At 38.1% G+C, this 23189-nt stretch overlaps 1 protein-coding gene across 5 annotated transcripts in view; it reads right to left on the reverse strand.

Moving 5' to 3' along the window:
- TRAPPC9 (trafficking protein particle complex subunit 9) overlaps positions 1 to 23189 on the reverse strand; it is an 840301-nt gene that overhangs the window by 280725 nt on the left and 536387 nt on the right. The window contains exon 22 of one of the 5 annotated variants that reach the window (XM_050940632.1): positions 17823 to 17924. The exons of the other annotated variants lie outside the window; for them this stretch is intronic. Within the exon in view, the coding sequence (XP_050796589.1) occupies positions 17884 to 17924 (41 nt within the window). The 3' untranslated portion in view covers positions 17823 to 17883. Of the gene's footprint in view, positions 1 to 17822; positions 17925 to 23189 lie in introns of those variants that run through there. 5 annotated transcript variants of the gene reach the window in all.

A 23189-nucleotide genomic window follows, 5' to 3' on the forward strand; every position in this document is an offset into this window, starting at 1 on the left:
TGTGCCCTTTCAGAATGTGGAAGGGCTAAATTTACAACTCAGAAAACAAAAACAAAAAACCCCACTCCCCAACAAAGTCAAGATGCACCTCACCCCCTCCAATGCAGCCTTAACTCTGCCACCCGGGAGCTGACAATAGCTACTGGAAATAGGTCAGTAAGGGTGCTGCAAAGCTTACTAAACTGCCAAGGGAAGTGGTGAATTCTCCATCTCTTAAGGTCTTCAGTTCAAGGCTAGAGGCCTTTCCGGAAGATGCTTTAATCAAACACAAGGTGTTAGGCCCATTAGAGCAGTAACTGGGTGAAATTCTCTGGCCTGTGTTATACAGGAGGTCAGCCTAGATGATCTAATGGTCTCTTCCGTCCCTAATAGCTATAATAAGCAGATATGAGGAAGGACTAAGACTGTGCTATTGTTTGTGTTGTGATTCAGAGATTTGGATTCCACCATTTTTCTCTATGCATTCCAACTGCATTTACTATGTTACATGTGCATTGAATGGTGGAGAAATTAGTTGGAGCAGGTTGACAGAGCTGTGATTCTAACCAGGAGAGAGATGCAAGCATACCTGGAGGAATCAAGTATGCCTCACTTCAGCATTGAATTTTGTAGGATGTGTCATTTGAGGTTTTCTTGCAATCTGATAGCACACATGACAATTGTCTCTAGGGCCTACTGAGGGGTAAACGAAGGCTACATCCCAGAAGGAATCCTGAGGATAAGGTTGAAGGGTGGTTACATTTTGACATTTTACAAGTCTGTGTGAAGTAGGCTCAGTATAGGCCAAAAATAGGTAGCTCCTGTTTGCTACACCTGACCCAAATCAGAGTTTTGTCTTAGCAAGAAAAAGTACTAGCATTTAACCTACAGTACTCCTGTGCTCTATTCCCAAGGTGTCCTGCAGCACTGGAGAGAGCAGAGTGTTAGTCTGTGTGTTATTGTGTTGGGGCATCGCTCAAAGAAGGCAATGTTAAGGTTGCACTGTGGGATGACATGTATCTTAGTTTTGTATTTCCTGGTTTTCAGATGTTTAAATTTGTGCTACTTTAGCTCTTCATTTCCTGGTTTTTAGAGGTTTAAGTTTAGCCACTCTCCATGTTCTTGAAGGCTCCATGGTATCACTGCAACTTTAACTCTGTGATGAAGTTTTGGGGCATTTAACATAATAGTACTAATATATTAATCAAGGTACTATAAAAGTTGATGGTCAGTAGATCTTTATGAAAGTTAAACAATATAGAGTTGTAAATACAAAATCTTCAACTGATTTCCAATCAGTATATAACAAGTATTCCACTCAAACACACTCTAGTCTTTCAAACTAATCTTGTAAGATGTCTGAACTCTACATAAACCTTTTTAAGTGTACTCACATAAGAATATCATACTTAGGCTTGGCAGAATTTGATTTTTATTTTTCTATAATTTTGATGGACAATACTGACGATCGTTTTAAGAAAGTTTTTTCTACTTTTGTCTATTTAAATTTTCACTTTTGTGGAAAATTATTGGGAGGGTGTGTCAGACTATGGGGGAGAGAGGAAGCCACACAATAATTATTTAATGACAGTAGCCTTTGAAATTCAAAAAGTTAAAGCTTTATAACCAGGGCCAGCTCCAGGCACCAACCGACCAAGCACGTGCTTGGGTCAGCAGCTTGTAAGTGGTGGCCAAACTTCAGGTGGCAGGACGGTGCTCAAGGTTTGGGGTTTTTTTGGTTTGGTGGGGCGGCACTCGGGGCGTTTGTTTGTTTTTTGCTTCAGTGGGGCAGTGCTCAGGTTTTTTGTTTGTTTGTTTTGGCCAGGCAGCACTTGCGGGTTGTTTGTTTCGACGGTGTGGTGCAGAGCTCGGTGGTGGGTTGTTTCGGCGGGGCAGGGCGCCGCTGGGGGGGTTGTTTTGGCGCGGCAGGGTGGCGCTCGAGGGGGGGTTGTTACAGTGCAGCAGCACGGCGCTCGGGGGGGTTGTTTTGGTGGGGTTGCTTCAGCAGGGCAGGGCAGCACTCGAGGGAGTGTTACAGCGGAGCGGTGCCTTATTTAAAAAAAATATTTTCTTTTTGCTTGGGGTGGAAAAAAAGTTAGAGCCAGCCCTGTTTATAACAGTTAAAAACACAAATTGTCAACATCACATGTCAAAATACACAAAATAAATATCCTTAAATCAAACTCTAAACTTCTCAAGCAACTTTTTTTATTTTGCCTATCCGTAAATTTTGATTGTGTGTATACAGTGAAATTGATGTTTACCAACATTTACTGATACAAACCTAATCCTTCCAAGCCTAATCATATTGTTCTGAGCATTACTACAGCCTCATCCTCCCTGACTGAACTGACCTCGTTATCTCCAGCCTGATTCTTGCTTGCATATATATACACCTGCCTCCGGAAATTTCCACTACATGCATCCGACGAAGTGGGTATTGACCCACGAAAGCTCATGCTCCAATACGTCTGTTAGTCTATAAGGTGCCACAGGACTCTTTGCTGCTTCTACAGATCCGGTTGATATTTAACACCTTGTATACTTTTCTTCTCAAACTTTCCTCCTCTACACTTTGGAAGTGAGCCATGGGTAGTGCTTTGCTGCTAAGGTAGATCGTATTTCAACAGTTCCTATATATTTTTATTGTTGAGAAACATTCTTATTTGGTATTTAGACCATTAAGTTGTCTAATATTAAACTTCTTCATACACTTTACTTTCACACACAACACCAATTCTTTCTAAATGGACAGAGGAAAACAGCATCAGATGTCTGCTCTCCCTATTTACAAGTTAGTCATTTTTCCACACTGTTGTTAAAAAAAACCCCACCATGCTCTTTCCTAGTCTGGTATATTTCAAGATTAAAAGCTGTGTCCCTATTTATAGTTTTTAAAAGTTGGCAAATATGCAGCAGCATTATATAAACATTTTTAAACAATAACAAAAACAAACCAATTGCTAATATTTAGGTACAATATAAAAGGATGAGAAGTCAATGGTTTCTGGTAAGGTAATCTGCCTCCCCCTGAGTTGTGCCAACTGCAACCACTGATTCAATGGTATACAAATAATATGATCGATGATGCAAATAGACCGCTAAATTTCTTTAGCACCTTATTTAAAGGTAGCCATCCTGCAGCAAAAAAACTTCAGGACCAGACTTCAAAGAGAAACTGCTGAGCTTCGGTTCATCTGCAAATTTGACACCATCAGCTCAGGATTAAACAAAGACTGTGAATAGCTAGCCAGCTACAAAAGCAGTTTCTCCTCCCTTGGTGTTCACACCTCAATTGCTAGAAGACAGGCTCATCCTCCCTGACTGAACTGACCTCGTTATCTCCAGCCTGATTCTTGCTTGCATATATATACCTGCCTCTGGAAATTTCCACTACATGCATCCGACGAAGTGGGTATTCACCCACAAAAGCTCATGCTCCAATACGTCTGTTAGTCTATAAGGTGCCACAGGACTCTTTGCTGCTTCTACAGATCCAGTTGATATTTAACACCTTGTATACTTTTCTTCTCAAACTATTTCCTCCTCTATCCAATAGCAGCATATATGGAAATGAGTGGCTACAGTGAGCATTACTCGCAGTGTAGATGAAAGGAAGCCATTGCTGTATTTTAGCTGACTCAACTCTCCTCCCCCAACACTACTTCAACCAATGGAAAAATCATGTGATTTATTCATGGATAGGCTCTTCAACAAATAGACAATCCTGCATTTGTATGTGATTCTTCTCTATTTAATAAATTAGACTAAAGAAAACATCACTGTGTTACTCCGGCTTTATGCTGGTGTACCTTTACTGAAATCTATGGATTTACATTGACATAAAAATGGGTGTTAAACAGAAGTAAACCAGGACAAGTGCTTGAGGGGCATGCTTTGACCTAGACCTCTCAGCTTCTTTGATAGTTACAGAAGATCCTTGTAGTTTGATATACATTTTTCTTTATAATAAATACACAAAAATCTACTCCACCTGTTAAAGTTTTTAAAAAGCTGCTTTTCAATTTAGAAGGCCACACTTCTGCTTGAAAGATCTATTTTTGCAACAGCAAATCTCTCAGGAGAACTTTACTAAGGCCTAAATTCATCAAAGTAATTAAGCAAGTGCTTAGTACCTAGTACTTCTCCAGTCTAATAAACATTTTTGTTCAGAAATGCATTTGTAATATGTAATAATGCGCACACACTCAAAATTTCTGTAGCTATGAGGACAGAACACAATGTAGAACATAATGCACAGACTAGGTAGGCAGGAGGAGGTATCTTTAGAAAGATAAGAAGCTGGAGTCAAAGGCAGTAATTAAATGGAAAGGGTTCTGCCTCCCCAGGCTTCCTCCGAGAAAGAAACTGACTGCCCAATAGACAGAGAAAAGAGAGAAAAAAAAATCAACTGGCTGGCAATCAAAGAATACTAAGTACAATGAGTGTCAGCAGTGGAGGAAAGTTTACCTTTACTAACTTATTAAGCAGCAACAATCGTAATTATTTAACAATAGGACACACTGACCCTACTCTAAGTATAGTATGGAAGAATTCAGAATAGAACAAAACTCGTAACACCAAGGATTAAACTAGTATATCGCAGATATTAAGATAAATTCAGTGATGCCATGCATCCTTGTGTAATTTAAAGGATCAAAATCCTTTCTGCTCTTAAAACAGGACATATTGGTTTTTTTAAATTTATTTTGGATTTTTATTTCCTGACAATGAGTAAGAGACAACTTCTTTTCACAGAAAAATCCTTGGTAATAAAGAAAGAGGGCAAAATAGTTTAAAGAACCACAAAGTAGGCAAAAATGACTGTTTCTGAATCAAAGGCTTCCCATGATGCTTCATTAACTCTTTCAATTTCAGCAAAGATCTAGTATATTTATAGTGCTACTTCACCTGTGCCTCCTTCCTGGCCCTACCAGGTAAACTCTCACTTTTTCAAATCCCTTCTAAAACCCTTTTTTTGTTAGTTTTCCATGGTTGACCTCCACCTTGTTTCCCTCCTTCCTTATTCTGTCCCCCTCACTGTAATATAACTAAACAAAGTACCTATCAATACAGCTAGAATGGTAGGCACGGATGTTTTACAGGTAAGTGATGAGTAAGCAGTTGATTAATCAAAGCATAATTAATTTGGTGTCATATTAGCAAGACAGCAAATTTAAACAGTCAATTAATTCAGACATTCAAAAGACAGTAAATAATAAGGAATCAAAGAGTTTGTTAATTGTGTGACAGCAAATGAGTTATTAAGGGAATCAAATGAGCAGCAATTAATTAATTATGCAGAGAATCAAATGAGCCACAACATATTTATAGCAGATAATCCATATAAATGGGCAGTTTAAAAGCATATGGGTAGCAAAAATGATGCAATGTATTAAAAGAAAAATGATTAGTAAGACAAATTACTGGCAACTGTAGTTAATAAAACTATCAAGTAAATCAGTTGAATCAGGAATGAAGGAATCAGGTCAGAGATCAGTGGAGAAGACTATTACGTAATCAGGCAAACTGTAAAATTAAGTATTGGGCACCCAGTGGGATTTATTGAGTTACCAGGTGCTGATCTAGTGAAGAAGCTGAGACAACACATGAGAGTAGAAGCATTAAAAGGGCCTTCCGAGGTGTGACTTCGTTATGGTCTTTCACTGTTGTTAACCCTCATCTGTCCAGTCCCCTCTCCATCACTCTGTATTTATTGCCATATTCTCCTCTCTTGCTGTATTATGTCTAATTTAGATCATGGCTCGTTGCTTATATTTGTCTGAAAATTGTCATGAACACATTATGTTACATGAATAAATAAATATAAAATAAATTGCCCAAACATTATCTCCAGAGGTTAAAGCTCATAAGTTACTGTCATTACATTTTAAAATAAACTATTTAATGCAGTGGCACCCAAACTTTTCGTCTGGAGGGCACCAGACGGAGGACCGTGGCGGCGGTCGAACATCTGCTGAAATGCTGCCGAAATTCGGCGACGCCACCTCTGGATGACGTCGCTTGTCGCCGGCAAGCAGCATCATCCAGAGACATCACCGCCAAAATGCTGCCGAAATTCGGCGGCATTTCAGCAGATGCTCGACCGCCGCCCAGACTTGGGCGCATTTAGATGCCCCCATGGGCGCCATGGCACCTGTGCGCACCGCATTGGGGACCCTTGATTTCATGGATGTGAGTAGGACTTCTGTTTACCACTAGTACAGGGGTCAGCAACCTTTCAGAAGTACTGTGCCGAGTCTTGATTTACTCACTCTAATTTAAGGTTTCGCGTGCCAGTAATACATTTTCATGTTTTTAGAAGGTCTGTTTCTATAAGTCTATAGTATATAACTTAACTACTGTTGTATATAAAGTAAATAAGATTTTTTAAATGTTTAAGAAGCTTCATTTAAAATTAAATTAAAATGCAGAGCCAGGACCCAGGCAGTGTGAGTGCCACTGAAAATCAGCTTGCGTGCCACCTTCGGCACATGTGCCATAGATTGCCTACCCTTGCACTAGTATAAGAGGATGAGATGTATATTATGATCTCAAGAAGAGTATAAAGTGATTTTCACTGACACAATGTTGCAAACATTATTTTTGTGGCAATTGGTGCTTTGCAGTCCAGATAACCTGAATATTATACTGTAAGAAATATTTTGTACTAAGTGCCTATTAAAATACTTACATGCTCAAGGTGAATTTACTAAGCCACAGTGGCCTTAGTTCACTTTAGCTTTACTCACTTCCCATGTAGGCTTGCCATTGGAAAAGCCAGTTTTCCATGTAGTATTCTTGACTTTCCACACTGTTAGGACCCTATTGAGCTCTTCAGCCCATATAGAGACTGCATATATCAACCCCCATCCTTCAAAGTGAAGGGGACTAGATGAAACACTCTTCAATTTCCCTTCCTTTCTGCAGTTAGCAGAAAGAGTTTTTGGTGAGCAATGTGCGGCACCCATTTTCCCTCCAGACGCTTCAAAGCACTCCCAGACCTAGTGTTTCCTACATGAGAGGAAAAAGCTCAGACTAAAGCTTGCCAAAAGTGGCCTTTTTTTTGGTGAGGAGATGACAAAAAGTTGCAAACAAAAAATAAAGGATGGGTTTTGGATTTTGGGGGAGGGGGAATTTTTTTCAGTGAAAAGATTGAAATTTTTCTGCATTGGAAAAAAATTCAAAATGTTACTATGAGTGTCCTTTTCTTGTCATTTGAAGAGAGAAAGTTTAAAAATGAGAAAAAGTAACTTAAATGTCAAGTGTAACTTTCTCTCACTTTTTAACTTTTTCCCCACTCTTCTCTCCATGTTTTTAAGTGAAAAAAGGTAAGAAACTGCAAAGCAGGCATTTCCCCATAATTTTGAAATAAAAAATTTCATGTTAGCTGAAAAACTTTTCTATGAAAAAATGTCAGCCAGCTCCAGCTAAGGCCCTACATAAGCATGACCTGAGACCCAAACAAAAATTCCCAAGAAAATTGTGTTTTAACTGTTATGCAAGATTTAAGCTAAGTTTTTCCGTATTAAAGAAACAGTGCAGACTCAGTGAAAAAAATGTAAATCTTCTGGAACTATAATAAACCAGTACAGGTAGGGGAGGAGGGAACCCACCACACAACTATTCACAAGTTGTAAAAGTAAACGGATGTATTGACAAGGAAGCATTGTTTTGATCTAAATATTAGCCTTTTATTATTTCACTGGAAAAAGTGGGTCACTGGGGGAGAAGGTCTCACTAGAAACAGATTTACACTTACTATATTTAAAAAAAGCATTCTGTTCTCACAGCAACTACTATAAACTTCTTGGAAACCATATTTATACCTCTACTGTATTTCCAAAAACCTGCAGCTGCCATTGTATTTCACTTCCTTCAGCACAGCCTTCTGCTTTGTGCTACTATCGGAGTAAATCCCCAAACAGGTTTCTAACTCGTGACTAAACTGCAAGTAAGTTTCTGGAACCAATTCAAGGGCCAGTAGGGGGTCTTTATTAAGATAAAGAAAGGATTGTCCCCCTATCTGAAAATATTCTCTTCTCCCTACTGGAGAAAAGAAATATACTTGCATTTATCAAATTAAAACAAATCTAAAAGGACCACTGTCAACCACTTAAGGCCCAAATTATAAAACTCTTTAAATCAAGTGGAGAATGTCTAAATACTTATGGTTCCTATCACAGAAACTGAAGATGGAGAGACCTACCAAGTTCATCCAGTTGATTCCTCAGGGGTCAGAACAGGATAAGATACTTATCTGATAAGTTACATTTACTGGGATGAAAACAAAATCTGATACTTGTTTTTCTGAGACAAATCATTGTACAAACAAGTATTATTGATGAACACATCACAATACAATGCAAGTTTCCTCTGATGCCATTTAGTGGCAGTTAACCAACAAATAAGAGGCCCCAATACATATTCTTGTGAACATCTCCTATCTAGGTAGTTCTATTTAGATACTGATATGCCCCCCTCCACTGTATGATGCCAAGGCATAAGTAAGGAGGAAAATAAAGGCAATAAACGGTGCCTCAGATAGCATTAGAAATATGGCAAAATAAAATGTTTGCCAAGCGGGAAAAGGAACAAATCAATATCATTTATTTAAACATTTCCAGATTGCCTAGCACCAGAGCATCTAGGGGCTTACAATAATAAAAACACAGCTTCAGTACAGTACCAGCAGTGAGCAGCAACAAAATCAATCAAAAGTTAAGTGAAATAAATGCATCTTACATGGTACCCTGAAACTCATGAAGCTCCAGCTCTAGCAGCGCGACATAAGTTCCAAAGGCAAACTCTCCTGCCAGTACAGGATAGTCTACAGAAAACAGCAGCAAGACCACACCAGCAGATCTTGACTGCCACAGTGAGAATAAGCAAAGAAATTCTATTCTCAGGGTATTAAGGAGGAAAATTACAAAGACACTGAAAGCAAATAATACAAAAAAAATGAGGATTTAATTCAGAGCAATATTACAAAGTGATGCTGTAGGCAAAGTGTCCCCTCCTGGAGAAACTAACTTCATAATAAGCATAAAACAACTCGGGGGTGTACTGGTAGTTTGTATTCAGAGAGAGACTGCTAAACTGGGCATTTTGGTCTGAAACCTGGAGCTGTTACACATTTTAAAAGAAGCCCCCAACAAGTAAAATGGATATTCAGGGTATCCTTGCAGTTTCACAGAAGTCTGCTTGTGACATTAGAAGCAAGCTGCCATCTAGAAATCAACTTAAAACATGGCAGCCCCTACTGACTTGGAGAACCTGCCTGGAAACCAGGTACTCATAATTCTGGATAGCTATGCCAGTTTTTATCAGATACAATTAATTCAGAATTTCTGATCAGATATCACAACAACACATCCACACATACATTCCTGGTTTACTCCAATGTGTATCATCATTTTTTAAAACAAAAGAGGAGAAAGACAGACCTGGGTGTATTAGTCAATCACAGGATGACTATGAACCATCTATGTAATGTGGACATAGAAAAAATTAGTTTAGGGTAACCAATATTGTTTGGAAATTGTGACACATAAGACTTCAGTAGATCTTTCCTAAAAAACTGAGAAGAGAATGAATGAATGAAAGAAGCATATCTGCAATGCAGTGTTCCTTCCAGTAGTCAGACCTGCAAACTTTCTTAACAGATTTCTAAACAGCAGCTGTGATTTCTTTTTCTAATTACAATGCTCTCTCTCCTCTCTCTCAACCCCAAAGTAATTTTAACATAGCTTCTTGTTAATTAACTGTTTTAATTGGTAATGCTTCTTGGCAAATTTAGCAGCTTCTTGCAAGTTCAGACACTAACAGCTATGTCCGGTAACAGTGCATATTTATCCTGATAAAAATCACAAAGAATTTCCTCTTTTGCAGCTTGCAAATTATTCCAAATACAAAAATTTACTTTTTTTAATCCAAATCTCCAGTTGTGGAGCCTTAGGAACTACCAAGGGCACAAAAGTCACAATCATGGAATTAAACAGGTACATACTGTACCAAAAAGCTGTTAGGATCCTTTCATGCCTCATATGAAAATAAACCACACACTCACCACTCTATAGTAAAGGCAAAATTCAGTAACAGGACTTGAGAATCTTTATGAGAAAATGCACAAGTGCAATCCAGTCTGGTTCAGCACATGCACTAAAATATTGAGTTTAAGTGTAGAATCAATGAGGCATAATTTTTAGTGAGTTAGAGTCCAAGTTATTTGTGACAAACTGAAATTTGTACCTATGTACAGCATGAGTTTAGGTCAAAATTTACAACTGTTTTTATCCCAAAATGCTGACTCTTGTATTACAACATCCATAGTCAGCAAGGTGTTGCTAATATTTTGAAGAAAGACGTTTCAAAAAATCCCGTTTTCCTTTAGCTGTGATATGTGTGCGTTCAGGCACTTGCAGACAGGAGAGGCTATCTAATCTACTGGTTGTCTTTTATACCAAAAATATTCTTATGTAACCAAGAAGCCATGGACTGGCAAATAAATGTGCCGCACACTGCAAATATTATTAATTTGTTGCTGTAAAATATTGGTGTGTATGTGTAACCTGTATACCACCTGGTTGTGGTGTTCCGTCCCATCTAGTGGCACCAAGAATACTTAAAGAGAGAGATAAAATCAGTCTACTCGACAGCCTTACTGAACAGCCAGGGTTTTAGCTTATATGGTAGAGGCTCATGCACTAAGCTCCAGAGGTTCCTGGTTCCATCCTGCTCACCGATGGCCAGGCTCTGTTGGTGTTACATATGGACAGTACAGTACAGCACAGCACAGTGTTCAGCTTGTGTGATTTGAAATGCGGTGGGGTGAAGACCTAGTATTATCCTCCTCACATTTTTTTTGAATACTTGATACTTAGTGCAATTTGAGTCATTCTAAAGGTAAAAGTTGCTTTTCAGAAGAATTTTTATGATTCCCATGAGTCAAAGTCACTCATGGAGATGATGATTTTGCAAGATCCAAAGAGATGGTGGACTCACCAGAAGCATGGAAACCACCCCAAAGTACCTTGAAAGTTACGATGGAATTTTAACAAGAAGCTCAGGAGAACTCCCTCCAGCCTGTCACTACCACTATTGCCTATGCATGAGCATATCACATATGCTAATTGCAAAGAGATACAATTATATAGCCGTGTAATAAAGCCAATACAAAGGAAACACTTCAAAATCATTCACAAAAAAACCAATTATAGATTTGTAATATTGCATATGGTCCTGGAAAATCAGAGCTGACAACTGAACTAACTGGTGACTAACAGTAAATGATAGCATGAAATTGCTGGACAGTAACTTCTCGTGTGACCACGAAACAAAATGTCAGCTACATCTTCAACCAGACACATTCACAACATCTGATCTGCCTGACCTGTAGCATAATAAATAATTCACAAATGGGAATCTATAGAGTGATGAATGGATTTATAAGCCATAAATCTCAATCTTCAATTACAAAGTGACAATCATCACCTTGCCAGAAAGGTGTCATTTATAATTTCAATCTATGTATCGCTAAGACATTTATTTCTTCCTTTTAACATGTGTCTAGCAAGCCAGATATATAGTGAGAACATAAGGTAATTTGCTCTCTTCCAACTCGGTGCTGAAGTTGGCCTTAACATTTGTGGGCTCCTCACTGAAGCCCTCTTGACAGGGCTCTGTCTCTTAAGAGGATGCACTAATGTGACTTTCTCCCCATACTGTAATATGGAGTCCCTTTTGACAGCCCCTCAAAACCAAGTGGTCAGGACTTTCAATACAGAAGAATCTCTCTATCCTCATACAGATAGCGGTGCTGGAAAACAACTATGCTTTCTTTGGTAGTCACCAATCCAAGTGCTGACCAGGTCTAACACTGATCAGATTATTAGATCTGACAAGATCACAACTTGAGGTGATATGACAAGCAGTGAGGTAGATTTACATAAAGAAATCAAGAATTACCATTAGAGAAATGTTACAATGAGAATAGTGTTGTAAGCGTCTATAAACTCAATTTATAGAAAAGCTAACAATCGACCTTGAACAATACATCCTCCTCAAAAATAAGAAGTAGATGGCACTTGTCAATTCATAGAACCACATCATATTAGTGATTTCATCAGATTTATTCATGTTGCCAAGTACAACATCATGCAGGAGTAATTTAGAGAGTTTTGTTGAAATAAAAGTGTACTCCACACCTATTTATGTTAGAGAAAAATCCATTTGACTTCAGGTGCAACAGTGGCCTCTACACTCCACAATAGGCACCAGCATACTGAAGAACAATCTATGTTTGAATTTTGTGGAATCCATTAATCTCAAAAACAAACATGGAAATTTGTCTATTATATAATTACAAATGGTGATGTTTTGTCCCAGAACACATTTAATCAATAAGGCTTTTTAAAATTATTTTCGAGGAGACATAAATTAAACTTCCAGTGCTAATAAACAGAACTGCTGAAGGTTCCATTTAAACCCCCTGAGACCAAAAGCAGGACATTCAGAAGAAGGCTGAATCTCAGGCTAACACACTGAGCTAAACTCTACAATTGCAGTATGATTCACTGGGATTTAGCTCTGTGTAGGTATATATATGTCCCTGAGTATAGCTATATGCTTAGCTATAGTAGTACTGCACATGATGTTAAATAGTTTGCAGCAGTATCCCAGAACAAACTAAAGCATCTCACTGTTTCAGTTCTGTACTTTCTCACTTCTGTGTCTTTATTAGACGTTTACTCTTATTTCACATTGTAGAATTCCAGTTTTAAAATGACATTGGAAAAGACAAGAAATCTCTCGGATATGATGTGGTGATTTACTTAAATTATTTTTTAACATACCGTGAAGATACAGTCCAAAGTTATACTTGTTTGAGAGATATTACCAAGTCTGCCAGCATTCCCAGTTTTAAGTATATGAATGAATCCCTCTCCAACTGGTAAAATCTTTCATACTGGAAGAATTAAATAATGCAATGTAAATGTGATGCTGTAATTGCATACCAATCTTATATTTAAATAGTTAATGCAACGGCCATTAATAGCCCATTGCTAGAATACTACTAAACTGTTACTAACATTTACAATTGTGATACATTACACTATTTGCATATTGTAAAGCTCCTACAGTTTAACAACAAAACAAAAAATGTAGCAAGTGGCATAAAATTTATTAACAGTGATACATTTTCAGTTTTGAAAACGGCATCTTCAAATGGAAATATGTCAACCTTCTTTCATACTGATGGTTGAAGGGCGACCATGTACCAAACTGTGCAGAGGAAATTAAACTTGTATGTCTAAATATAGGGAACATCAGATGATTAATAGGCATGAGTCTATTTGCCATGCTGTTTACTTCCGAAAAGATTCAGCTTTGATAGTTTTAATATGCTAATATTTGTACTGATAAGTCATTCAAAATTTCTGAAAACCTTTTTTTTAAAGTATGAATTTATTGGTCATAAAAGCAAACTGCCATTGACTGACCTTGAGATTATTGTCTTCAATTAATCCACAGAACGATGGCAATGCAAGCTTCACTCATGCTTCCTTGACAATTGTCCTTGATCCTGACCAGAAGGAACTACCTCTAAAAACAAAGAGATCAGCTCCACCTCCAATCAAATCCTTGCTCTCTCTGCTGAGACCGGATCTTGTGGTGGTGATTTTTGAGATGTGGAGTCAACAATGAACAGAGTCAGACCTCCATATTCATGTCACATAGATCATGAAAAGCTCTTAGATAGGAATGACTTTAGGGCAATATAGACAAGAGGCCAGGCAGATGCCATGAGTACTGCTAACTTATTAGTTGAACTAAGCATCTAATGGTTGGGCCAGATATAAAGAGGGTTTTGTGGGAAAGTCCAACAGCTATGATGTTGGTGAGGGTAGGGTATCAGGCAATTGTGATGAAATGTGGCAACTGGATTACAGACTGTCCACCTGTGGTCCCGCCCTCCTTTTATTTTTCCTAAAGGTATCTGTGATTTTTACTTACTGAACTGTGATTAGGAAGTTCCTTCTAGTTCAAGCACTCATTCCACGTAATATCCAGGTGCTCTCCAATCCTTCAAATTTACTAAGGTTCCGATCTTACAGAAATGACTAAAATTCCACAAGAGAAGGAAACTATATAAAAAGACTTTTCTTCTCCCCAATTGTATGTTTAAAGGCTAAAGTTATGGTTTATGACTATCTTCCATTCAAGTTTTCTGATGCTAACAAAATATTTCTGTGTTAAGGGGATCATTTTTCCATACAATCTTAACGTGGTGATATAATAGCAAAGGCTGGATAAACAGTCTTCTCTTCCAATTTAATATCTAAAGCATTTTACACCAAAGTAATTTTTACCAAACGAACAATCTGACTGGTTTTTCCTCACTATAAAGAAGCATTGCTGATCAATCTCTGAATTTACCAACTTAAACCTACTAGAATCAACCTCAATTTACAGTGACTAAAATCATTTACTTACATTACTGATGTATAAAACTTGAAATTTTGCATTAACATGACAGCAATTCTAGGAAATGTAGTTTCCAGGAAAATAACCAGACTATGAAACACATTTAATAACACTGACAACTTGAAACATCAGTTAAAATTGGGTTGTCACTTTATCTCTCCAGTCTTCTCCTTTAACAACATTTTAATTACAGGATAGTCAGCCCAAAGGTTTATAGTTTTGAAACATAGCTGTTAGAATATCGGCAACTAGATCTTTAAAAAGTTCGGTAGTGGTTAGCCGGAATACTATTAGTCATTCAAGCATTTATTAGATAATTGCCAATCTTATCAAAGTCCCTTCAGGCTGCGAATTATCCCTTTTTTAAGTCATAATCTCTAACTCCTTGAAAAGAGTGCATCAGTCTAATTTCTAACAGTTACGAAAAAGGCAGACAAAGAGCAGGGGAAGGTGTACAACAGAGATAAAGTAGTCAAGATGGTGACTGCTCTCCCTTTTTAATAACTGCCCCTCAAATTTGCCATTATTTAGTTGACTTAGGGCTTGTCTTCGCTACAGGCTAAATCGGTGCTGCTGCGATTGATGCAGTGGGCATCGATTTATCAGGTCTGGTGAAGACACGATGAGCTGAGGGGAGAGTGTTCTCCCGTCCACTTCAATACTCCACCTCCTCGAAGGTGGGAAGCTTTTTAAGTGCCAATTTTTCACAACACAACTCCAATAAGATTCCAAATTGGTGAGAGTCACAGAGGTCAAAAGTCCCAGTTTCACAGTAATATAATAAATGTATGTCATAGCCATAAAATCATATACAGTTGAAAAACATCCTATACCAATATGTTTGCTATGAATTATGGTGACAGGTTTTACATTAAAATATATAATTCACTGAATTTTGGGTAAGAAAAAGAAATGGTGAGGTAGATTTTCAAATTGTACACTTTCCCCCTTATTGCAACTGTATATTTTGTTATGAATCAAGCTGCCAACCTGAAGGACAGGCTACATGATTTTATATTGTTCACCCCAGAGTTTCAGAGAGTTTATTTTAATAATAGCCTTTTAAAAAGCTTACACTATTTTAGATGCCATTCTGCAATGCAATTTTTGATAATTACATAATGAAATGACCACTGGGAAAGAAAGACAGCAGGATGATCATTTAAGAACAACAGATAAGGGAAGAGTAGGCTCTCCCCCTCTCTGTTAGTAAATTAAAATAAACTGTAAAACTCTCTATAATGACAATCTTGTGGCCCCAATAAACATGTAGGTCTAGTATACTTAACCCAGTTTAAGTGAGGGAGGATAGACTAGATGATCTGTTGAGGTCTCTTCCAGCCCAACATCTCCATGATTCTATAATCTTAGACTACATAGTCCATCCCTCTAACAAGTATTGTACAGAGATTTGCCATGTCACAATATATTTTTCTTGTGTAAATGAATACAAAGAAACACTTGAGTCAGATTATTCATGACATTTGTGCTGGTGTGTGGTAAAGGAAGGACACAAGGAGCCTTCCCATAGCTGAGCATGCATTATACATGCCTTATCACAGTGCCCCAGGAAATAGACTAAAAGAAGTGAGGAAGAGGTAGCATTATGAACCCACTCCCACAGCCCCAGCCCATGTAGTGATGGGACTAGCTCTTTTATTTCACCCTTTACTTTCGAGAGAGAAAATGTGGAAAAAATACTTTGGCTATTAATCAAAATTACATAGACACCTAATACACTGTGTGACAAATTGCCGGTACTGTTATGCTGGGTCTCACGCTTTCTCTTCTTTGGGGAAGGTTCAGGGTGCCATTGCTTGCCTCTGAACCGGTATTTTAATTACCCCAATAGTGTCCTTGAGGAGGGGAGTGGAGAGGGAGGGACCTGGGCCCGCCCTCTTCTCCAGTCCCAACCCAGGGGCCCTGAGGTTTGTGGTGAACCACTTGAACTAGAGGTTCCTTCCCCTGGGCTGCTTCCCTCTCCTGCCCTTCAGCTTGGGAAGGGGCTTCTTGCCCTCCTTTTACACAAGCCAGGTGCCCCTTACCTAGGGTTTCTTTTGGATTTCTCAGCCCACCGCAGCACTCCTCCAAACTTTCCTTTTGTCTCCCTTCAATACTATTCTCTTCTCCAACTCCTTCAAACTGCTCTCTGCTCCAACCAAACCTTCCTGCTCCAACGTCCCACTTTGTCTGACTGAAGCAGGGGTTTTTATCACATGACTGACTGCTGGTGCTCTAATTGGCTTCAGGTGCTCTAGTTAATCTATAACAAACCTTCCTCCCCTTACAGGGAATAAGGCTCCCTGCTAACACTCTCCTGCTGCCCTCTGGCCATGCTGTATCACAACTGTCAAAGCAATTTGCTAGGAATTCCACTCAATTAATTCATTTGTAGAAGGCTTTTCTCTAGCAAACCCTTGCTAAGGGTGACCCACTATAACAAAGCAGGTTTAAACCCACAGGTTTAAAATGGGAAAATTCCAAAAAAACTGACCCTACAAATAGATTTAATGAGTGCTTAAGCAATTTCTCAAGTGCAGCAGATAAAGTTTACTGCTGTTTCTGACAATACATTACTGTAAATGCAGTTGCAATATTGGCTTCTATTTTTGGAAGAATATTAAGGAGAATGTGGAGATTCAGAGAGTTTTAGGCCAGAATTGATGGTTTAGACTTATTCCAATAATTTTGTTTGTTTCTCTTTTGACAAACAATTCAGAAAAACCTCTCAAAGTTCATAAAACATTTTGGTGTTGCCAAATCTCCATTTTTGCCTAAAAATTTCTGGCTGAAAAATTTCAATTTGGTCTATTCTCCCCTGTCTGATTGTCTTCACTACTAACTACAATTCAGTGCACAAATTATCAATGAATACTATATTTATTTGTAAGCATTTATAACTTCATTCTATCTTTCTTTCTTTCTAAACTATATATCACAATTGCCTTTTCTATTTTATTTCCTTTTGGGTTATAATTGTGTATATTTTTATAAACCACAATTAGTGTGGTGGGAGTACTTAACTGTATACATATATAGGAGTACTTATCTATATCTATCTATAGAGATATATATAGGTGGCAAGTGACTACTACATTTTATTTCAAGGCTCGCTAGCAAAAATTCCATACCACACCATATAGTTCTTCTTGATCTAGTGGTGCTGTATTTAGACTCAAAGTGCAAAAACAAGTTAATTCTTCTTTGACAGTCATTGCAAAAACAGAAGTATTTGCATTATGATGATACCTATATACCATCACACAGAAAGTCTGTTTCATTTTAATATTTAAGGTCTGATAAGACAAACAACCCTAAATAAAACATTCAAAATATAATATGCAGATTACCATTTAAAGGCCTTTGAACAATTATGCTTCATTCTAGGGAAGTTTGCTGAGGTTTTGATCAATTATTTCATGGGAACAGTCCCTTGCTTGTTTCACTGGCTATGGTTCCTGAATCAATAGAAGAAAGGAAGCGTAAGGAAATGATACCAAACATAACTGAACAGTGCTCTCTATCATTGACACCCTCTGAATAATACCAGTTAGCCTCTTGCCTTACATAGACACTACCTGAGTTATAACATTTCTCTCTTTTTCTTTCTGATGCACTGTATCTATTCATAAGCAATTTGATCCAGTAGAAGCAGTACGTCATTAAAGAGTAATCTTTAAAAACAATAAAAAAAGAATGAATCTCTCCCTACTCCACTCCACTGACATCTCTAAAAGCTTCTTCTCTGAATAGATTGTTTCTCTTTTCTGAAATCCAGCAGACAGTAAGTCAGGCAAACCACTTCCAGCTATAGTTTCATCATATCACATAAAATGAGCAAGGGTAATGCTGAATCAACTCTTGGCTAGACCTCTCAGAAAACTTAGGTGTTAAAGGAAGTGGTGTTTGATTTATTTAAATGTATAATATACAAAAATATGTTTGACCTAGATGTCAACACCATTTACTCTCTCAAAACTTTTAAATGCAAAATACAAACTTTCTAATCCTCAGACTCAAAATTTGCTTCTCTGGGTGACACTTGCCAAATTTTGTTTTATTAATGAAAGGCATTTTCTTTAAAAAGAAAGTCTAGTTTTCAAAACACAATCAAAATGTTGTCACATGAGTAGCCTCAGAGTCTGTATTTGTACTTCACACGTAATTTGGACAAAAATAGCCTAAAGTCGTGGTGATTTGTTTGTTTTTCCCCCTCATGCAGTAGTTTTTTTTTTAAAAAGGGAAATAAGGTACTGTTAACAGAGCTTACAGAAATGTAAACATTATAAGAATAAAGAGTATATTCTTCACACATTAGGTGTAGTGTATCTATTCACTTAACATATAAAATAATTTAAAATGGCAATATAGCACAGAGATTACCAAAGATATTCCATTCCTTAAATTTCAGAATCATCATTTACTGACAGAAAATAAAAGTTATATTCTTCCTGTTAATTTCTGATATCTAGGGTGAAATTCTGGCCCTCCTGCAGTGAGTAACAAAATTCCTGTTGACATCAGTGGGGACAGGATTTCACCCCTGGTACCAGGAAACATCACACTATCATATGATGGTAGATGTTACATTAGATGCTGACAGTCATCAATGTTAAACAGGCAGTTAAAAATTAAATGCCCAACATTCAAAAGGGAGTAATCTGGAATAGTTCTATTTTTTAAAATGGTGTGAATTTCATGCTTGTAAAGAATGGCAAAATGACAGGCCAACAGACTTTGGCTCTCTGCTTATATACTGGACATGTAAAGCACAAAGAGCAGCAGTGAAAACTTATTCATCACTCCAGAATTGTGCCTCATCCTTTCTTTTGTAAGGGTAAGAGAATATAGTTCATTCTCAATGCCCATTCAGTCATTTGCATCTCTTGAAGCTGACAAAGAGGTAAATTACCACCAAATGCGGTTGTATTGCATCTGTGGTAAGATATGCTCCTGTGTACCAGGAACTGAGACCACTAATTAATTTAATATTGGTCACCAAACAACTATCAAATGATAACAGGTTTCAGAGTGGTAGCCATGTCAGTCTGTATCAGCAAAAAGAACGAAGAGTACTTGTGGAATAATAGAGACTAACAAATGTATTTGAGCATAAGTTTTCGTGGGCTGAAACCCACTTCATCGGATGCATGCAGTGGAAAATACAGTAGAAAGATATATGTACACACAGAGGACATGAAAAAATGAGTGTTGCCATATTAACTATAATAAGAGTAATCAATTAAAGTGGGCTATTATCAGCAGGAGAAAAAAAAAACACCTACAAGATCTCTATCAGGCATTCTTACAACTACAATACCCACCTGCTGAAGTGAAGAAACAGATTGACAGAGCCAGAAGGGTACCCAGAAGTCACCTACTCCAGGACAGGCCTAACAAAGAAAGTAACAGAATGCCACTAGCCGCCACCTTCAGCCCCCAACTAATACCTCTCCAGTGCACCATCAAGGATCCTGAAGGACGATCTTTCACTCTCACAGATCTTGGAAGACAGTCCAGTCCTCACTTACAGACAGCCCCCCAACCTGAAGCAAATACCAGCAACCCCACACCATACAACAAAAACACTAATCCAGGAACCTATCTTTGGAACAAAACCCTTGCCAAATCTGTCCACATATCTATTTAGGGGACACGATCATAGGACCTAATCACATCAGCCACACTATCAGAGGCTCATTCACTTGCACATCTACCAATGTGATATATGCCATCATGTGCCAGCAATGCCCCTCTGCAATGTACATTGGCCATACTGGACAATCTCTACGCAAAAGAATAAATGGACACAAATCAGATGTCAGGAATTATAACATTCAAAAACCAGTTGGAGAACACTTCAACCTCCCTGGTCACTCAATTACAGACCTCAAAGTCGCAATACTCCAACAACAACCAAAAAAACCTTCAAACACAGACTCCAACGAGGAACTGCAGAATTGGAATTAATTTGCAAACTGGACACCATTAAATTAGGGTTGAATAAAGACTGGGAGTGGATGGGTCATTACACAAAGTAAAACCTATTTCCCCGTGGTAATTTTCCCCCTACTGTTACTCACACCTTCTTATCAAATGGGCCATCCTGATTATCCTACAATTTTTTTCTCCTGCTGATAACAGCCCACCTTAATTGATTATTCTCATTATAGTTAGTATGGGAACACCTATTTTTTCATGTCCTGTGTGTGTGTGTGTGTGTGTGTGTGTATATCTTCCTGCTGTATTTTCCACTGCATGCATCAGATGAAGTGGGTTTTAGCCCATGAAAGCTTATGCTGAAATAAATTTGTTAGTCTATAAAGTGCCTCAAGTACTCCTCATTCTTTTTTCAAACAACAATACACTTCTAGCTCTACCCACTCCGGATATGAATGGGTAAGCTAAATATGAAAGGCTCCATATATTCTCATTGCCAAAACTCTGAAACAGTCAGTTCTCCAAAGATTGGAATTGCGATGGACAGTTAATAGGTTAGTTACTGGAAAGCAGCAAATAATAGATAAATATGACACACACACAAAATTTGCTAACTCTCTCTGGATGCTTCACTAGTATAATACTTTACTTGTACATCCCTAATTTAAAAGGTGAAGGAAAATAACACAAACCTAGAGCATTATTTCAACTTGCATGTCTGAATGAGGTTAGTTTGCTGGAAAAAATGAAAGCATGTTTCATCTACTGTACCCATTGTCAAAAGTAATCTGCTCTTACATGTGGATTAATTAAATATTAAAAATAAGAGGTATTGACACTATAAGAGCTTTTTCTGGCTGAGTAATTCCATAAGTAATGTAGGGATCTTGAGATTTCCCTTTTACAAAATTAAAATATTGCATCCTGAAGGCTGCCACAGCACAGCTGCTAATTTTGAACTGCTCAGACTTAAAACTAGATCAGTAAACTTCAGCTCGAGATGAATAAATAAAGATAGGTGGTTCATTTTTAAAGATAAGTGAAATGAAAATAGAAGGATCTTTTTATAGAAAAAAAAAGCTTTGGGGAGATTCTCAGCACCTCTTTCCCTGATTAAGAACACTATTTACTGTTTAATTAAGAGAACTGAAGGGTGAGCCTTTTAAGTAGTTTTTCAGCTTTATTTTCACTGAACACAACTGTGTCTGTGGAGATGGAAACCACAAGCAATAATGATTTTAAGATTTGTAGCTTCAGCAAAGAGATTTCATGGGCACCCAGGTTTTCTTTGAAAGTTAGGAGGTTTAACTAGTACAATGTGTAAAGATATGTTTGTAGAAGAAGATAATTTAAAGACGCTCCCTCATAAGGGACAGTCTGATGAACTTAGAAATTTGGAGATGTGCCCTGGAGGCAGGCGTTGGGAACACTGTATGAGCAGCAGTTCACCAGAGATACTCTCCAGTTTGTTTTATTGAAGTTTTATTCCTTTTTCATTCACTGGTTTGTTATTTAATGAACCACAAGATCATTACAGATTGTACTCTGTATAACCGCCATTACTTACGTTACAGTAGTGCCCAAACACCCTGTGCTAGGTATTATACAAACACTTTGGGCTCAAGGAGGAGCCTGATTTCCCACCTATGCAGGGAACTGAGAAGTGTAACAAGAAACCACCAGACTCTGCACAGTAGGGAGAGCAGCTGCTGGCAGGTTATCTCCCTTCCTGTGCAGGTGGGAGGGAAGTGGGCAGGCAGAGGTGGGGACTGATTGTGCAGAGTTTTGGTTCTACTTCCACCCCCAACACGCTGGCCAGCACAGCTTAGCCGGCATAGAGGTAAGCTGTGCTAAGAAGTAGGGTGACAAGATGTCTGATTTTGGACTGGAACACCCACTCAAAAAGGGATCCTGGCGGCTCCAGTCAGCACTGCTATAACAAGTTTTTACAAGGGAAGGGAACTCTAAAAGAAATTTATTTCTTAAAAAGTGAAAGTTGTTGGCCAGTAATTGCAGAAGAGCCAATGTATCATACATTTCTCCCCACCTTTGTCTAGCTACATTATAAACTCTTTGTTGCAGACTCTCTCTTTTTATGTGCAATGTCCAGCATCTACCACCCTGGAGCCCTGATCTTAGTTGGGGTCTCTAGGCACTAAACAACAATTGTAACAACAAATAATGTGGAGGTCTATGCTAGATGTGTACACATGAATACATGTGTGTATCTGCATGTAGGTGTGGGTGTCAGTTTCTACAAATTCATTTATATAGCTATCTGGACAGGTGTGCATTTGTAAGAATCAAACAATATAGGGGTTATATATCCTAGTTAACAGATCTTTAAGTACAATTTTTTCACATTAATTGTCAAACATGTTGATGTGAAGACACCTCTCGTCCAGACTTTTCTTTTCATTGATGGGTATCTGAGCCTTTTCCATACTTTCAGAATTGGAATGAGATGGACTTACTGAGAAAGAATGCTGTTGCATTTGACAAACACGATAGCAAAAAATCACACCAAAGACAAGATTATGCGCTGAAGCAGAGAGTTCAGTATTACCTGAGTAAAAGAAGCAGAGTGGGCCATAATTCCAAACAGGTGCAAATACATATAAAAAGTTACCTTCAGGAGGATGTGCACCTTTCCTGTACCCCTTCCACATACTCTTTCCTCCCACTTCAATCTCAGATTTGATGCCATCTTCCACCACAAACCGGTTGGGGATATGCACCTAATGAGTCTTGTTAAATCAACAAGAATCTGATCCCATTAGTGA

The sequence above is a fragment of the Gopherus flavomarginatus genome, chromosome 2, assembly GCF_025201925.1.
Source record: "Gopherus flavomarginatus isolate rGopFla2 chromosome 2, rGopFla2.mat.asm, whole genome shotgun sequence".
Taxonomy (NCBI): domain Eukaryota; kingdom Metazoa; phylum Chordata; order Testudines; family Testudinidae; genus Gopherus; species Gopherus flavomarginatus.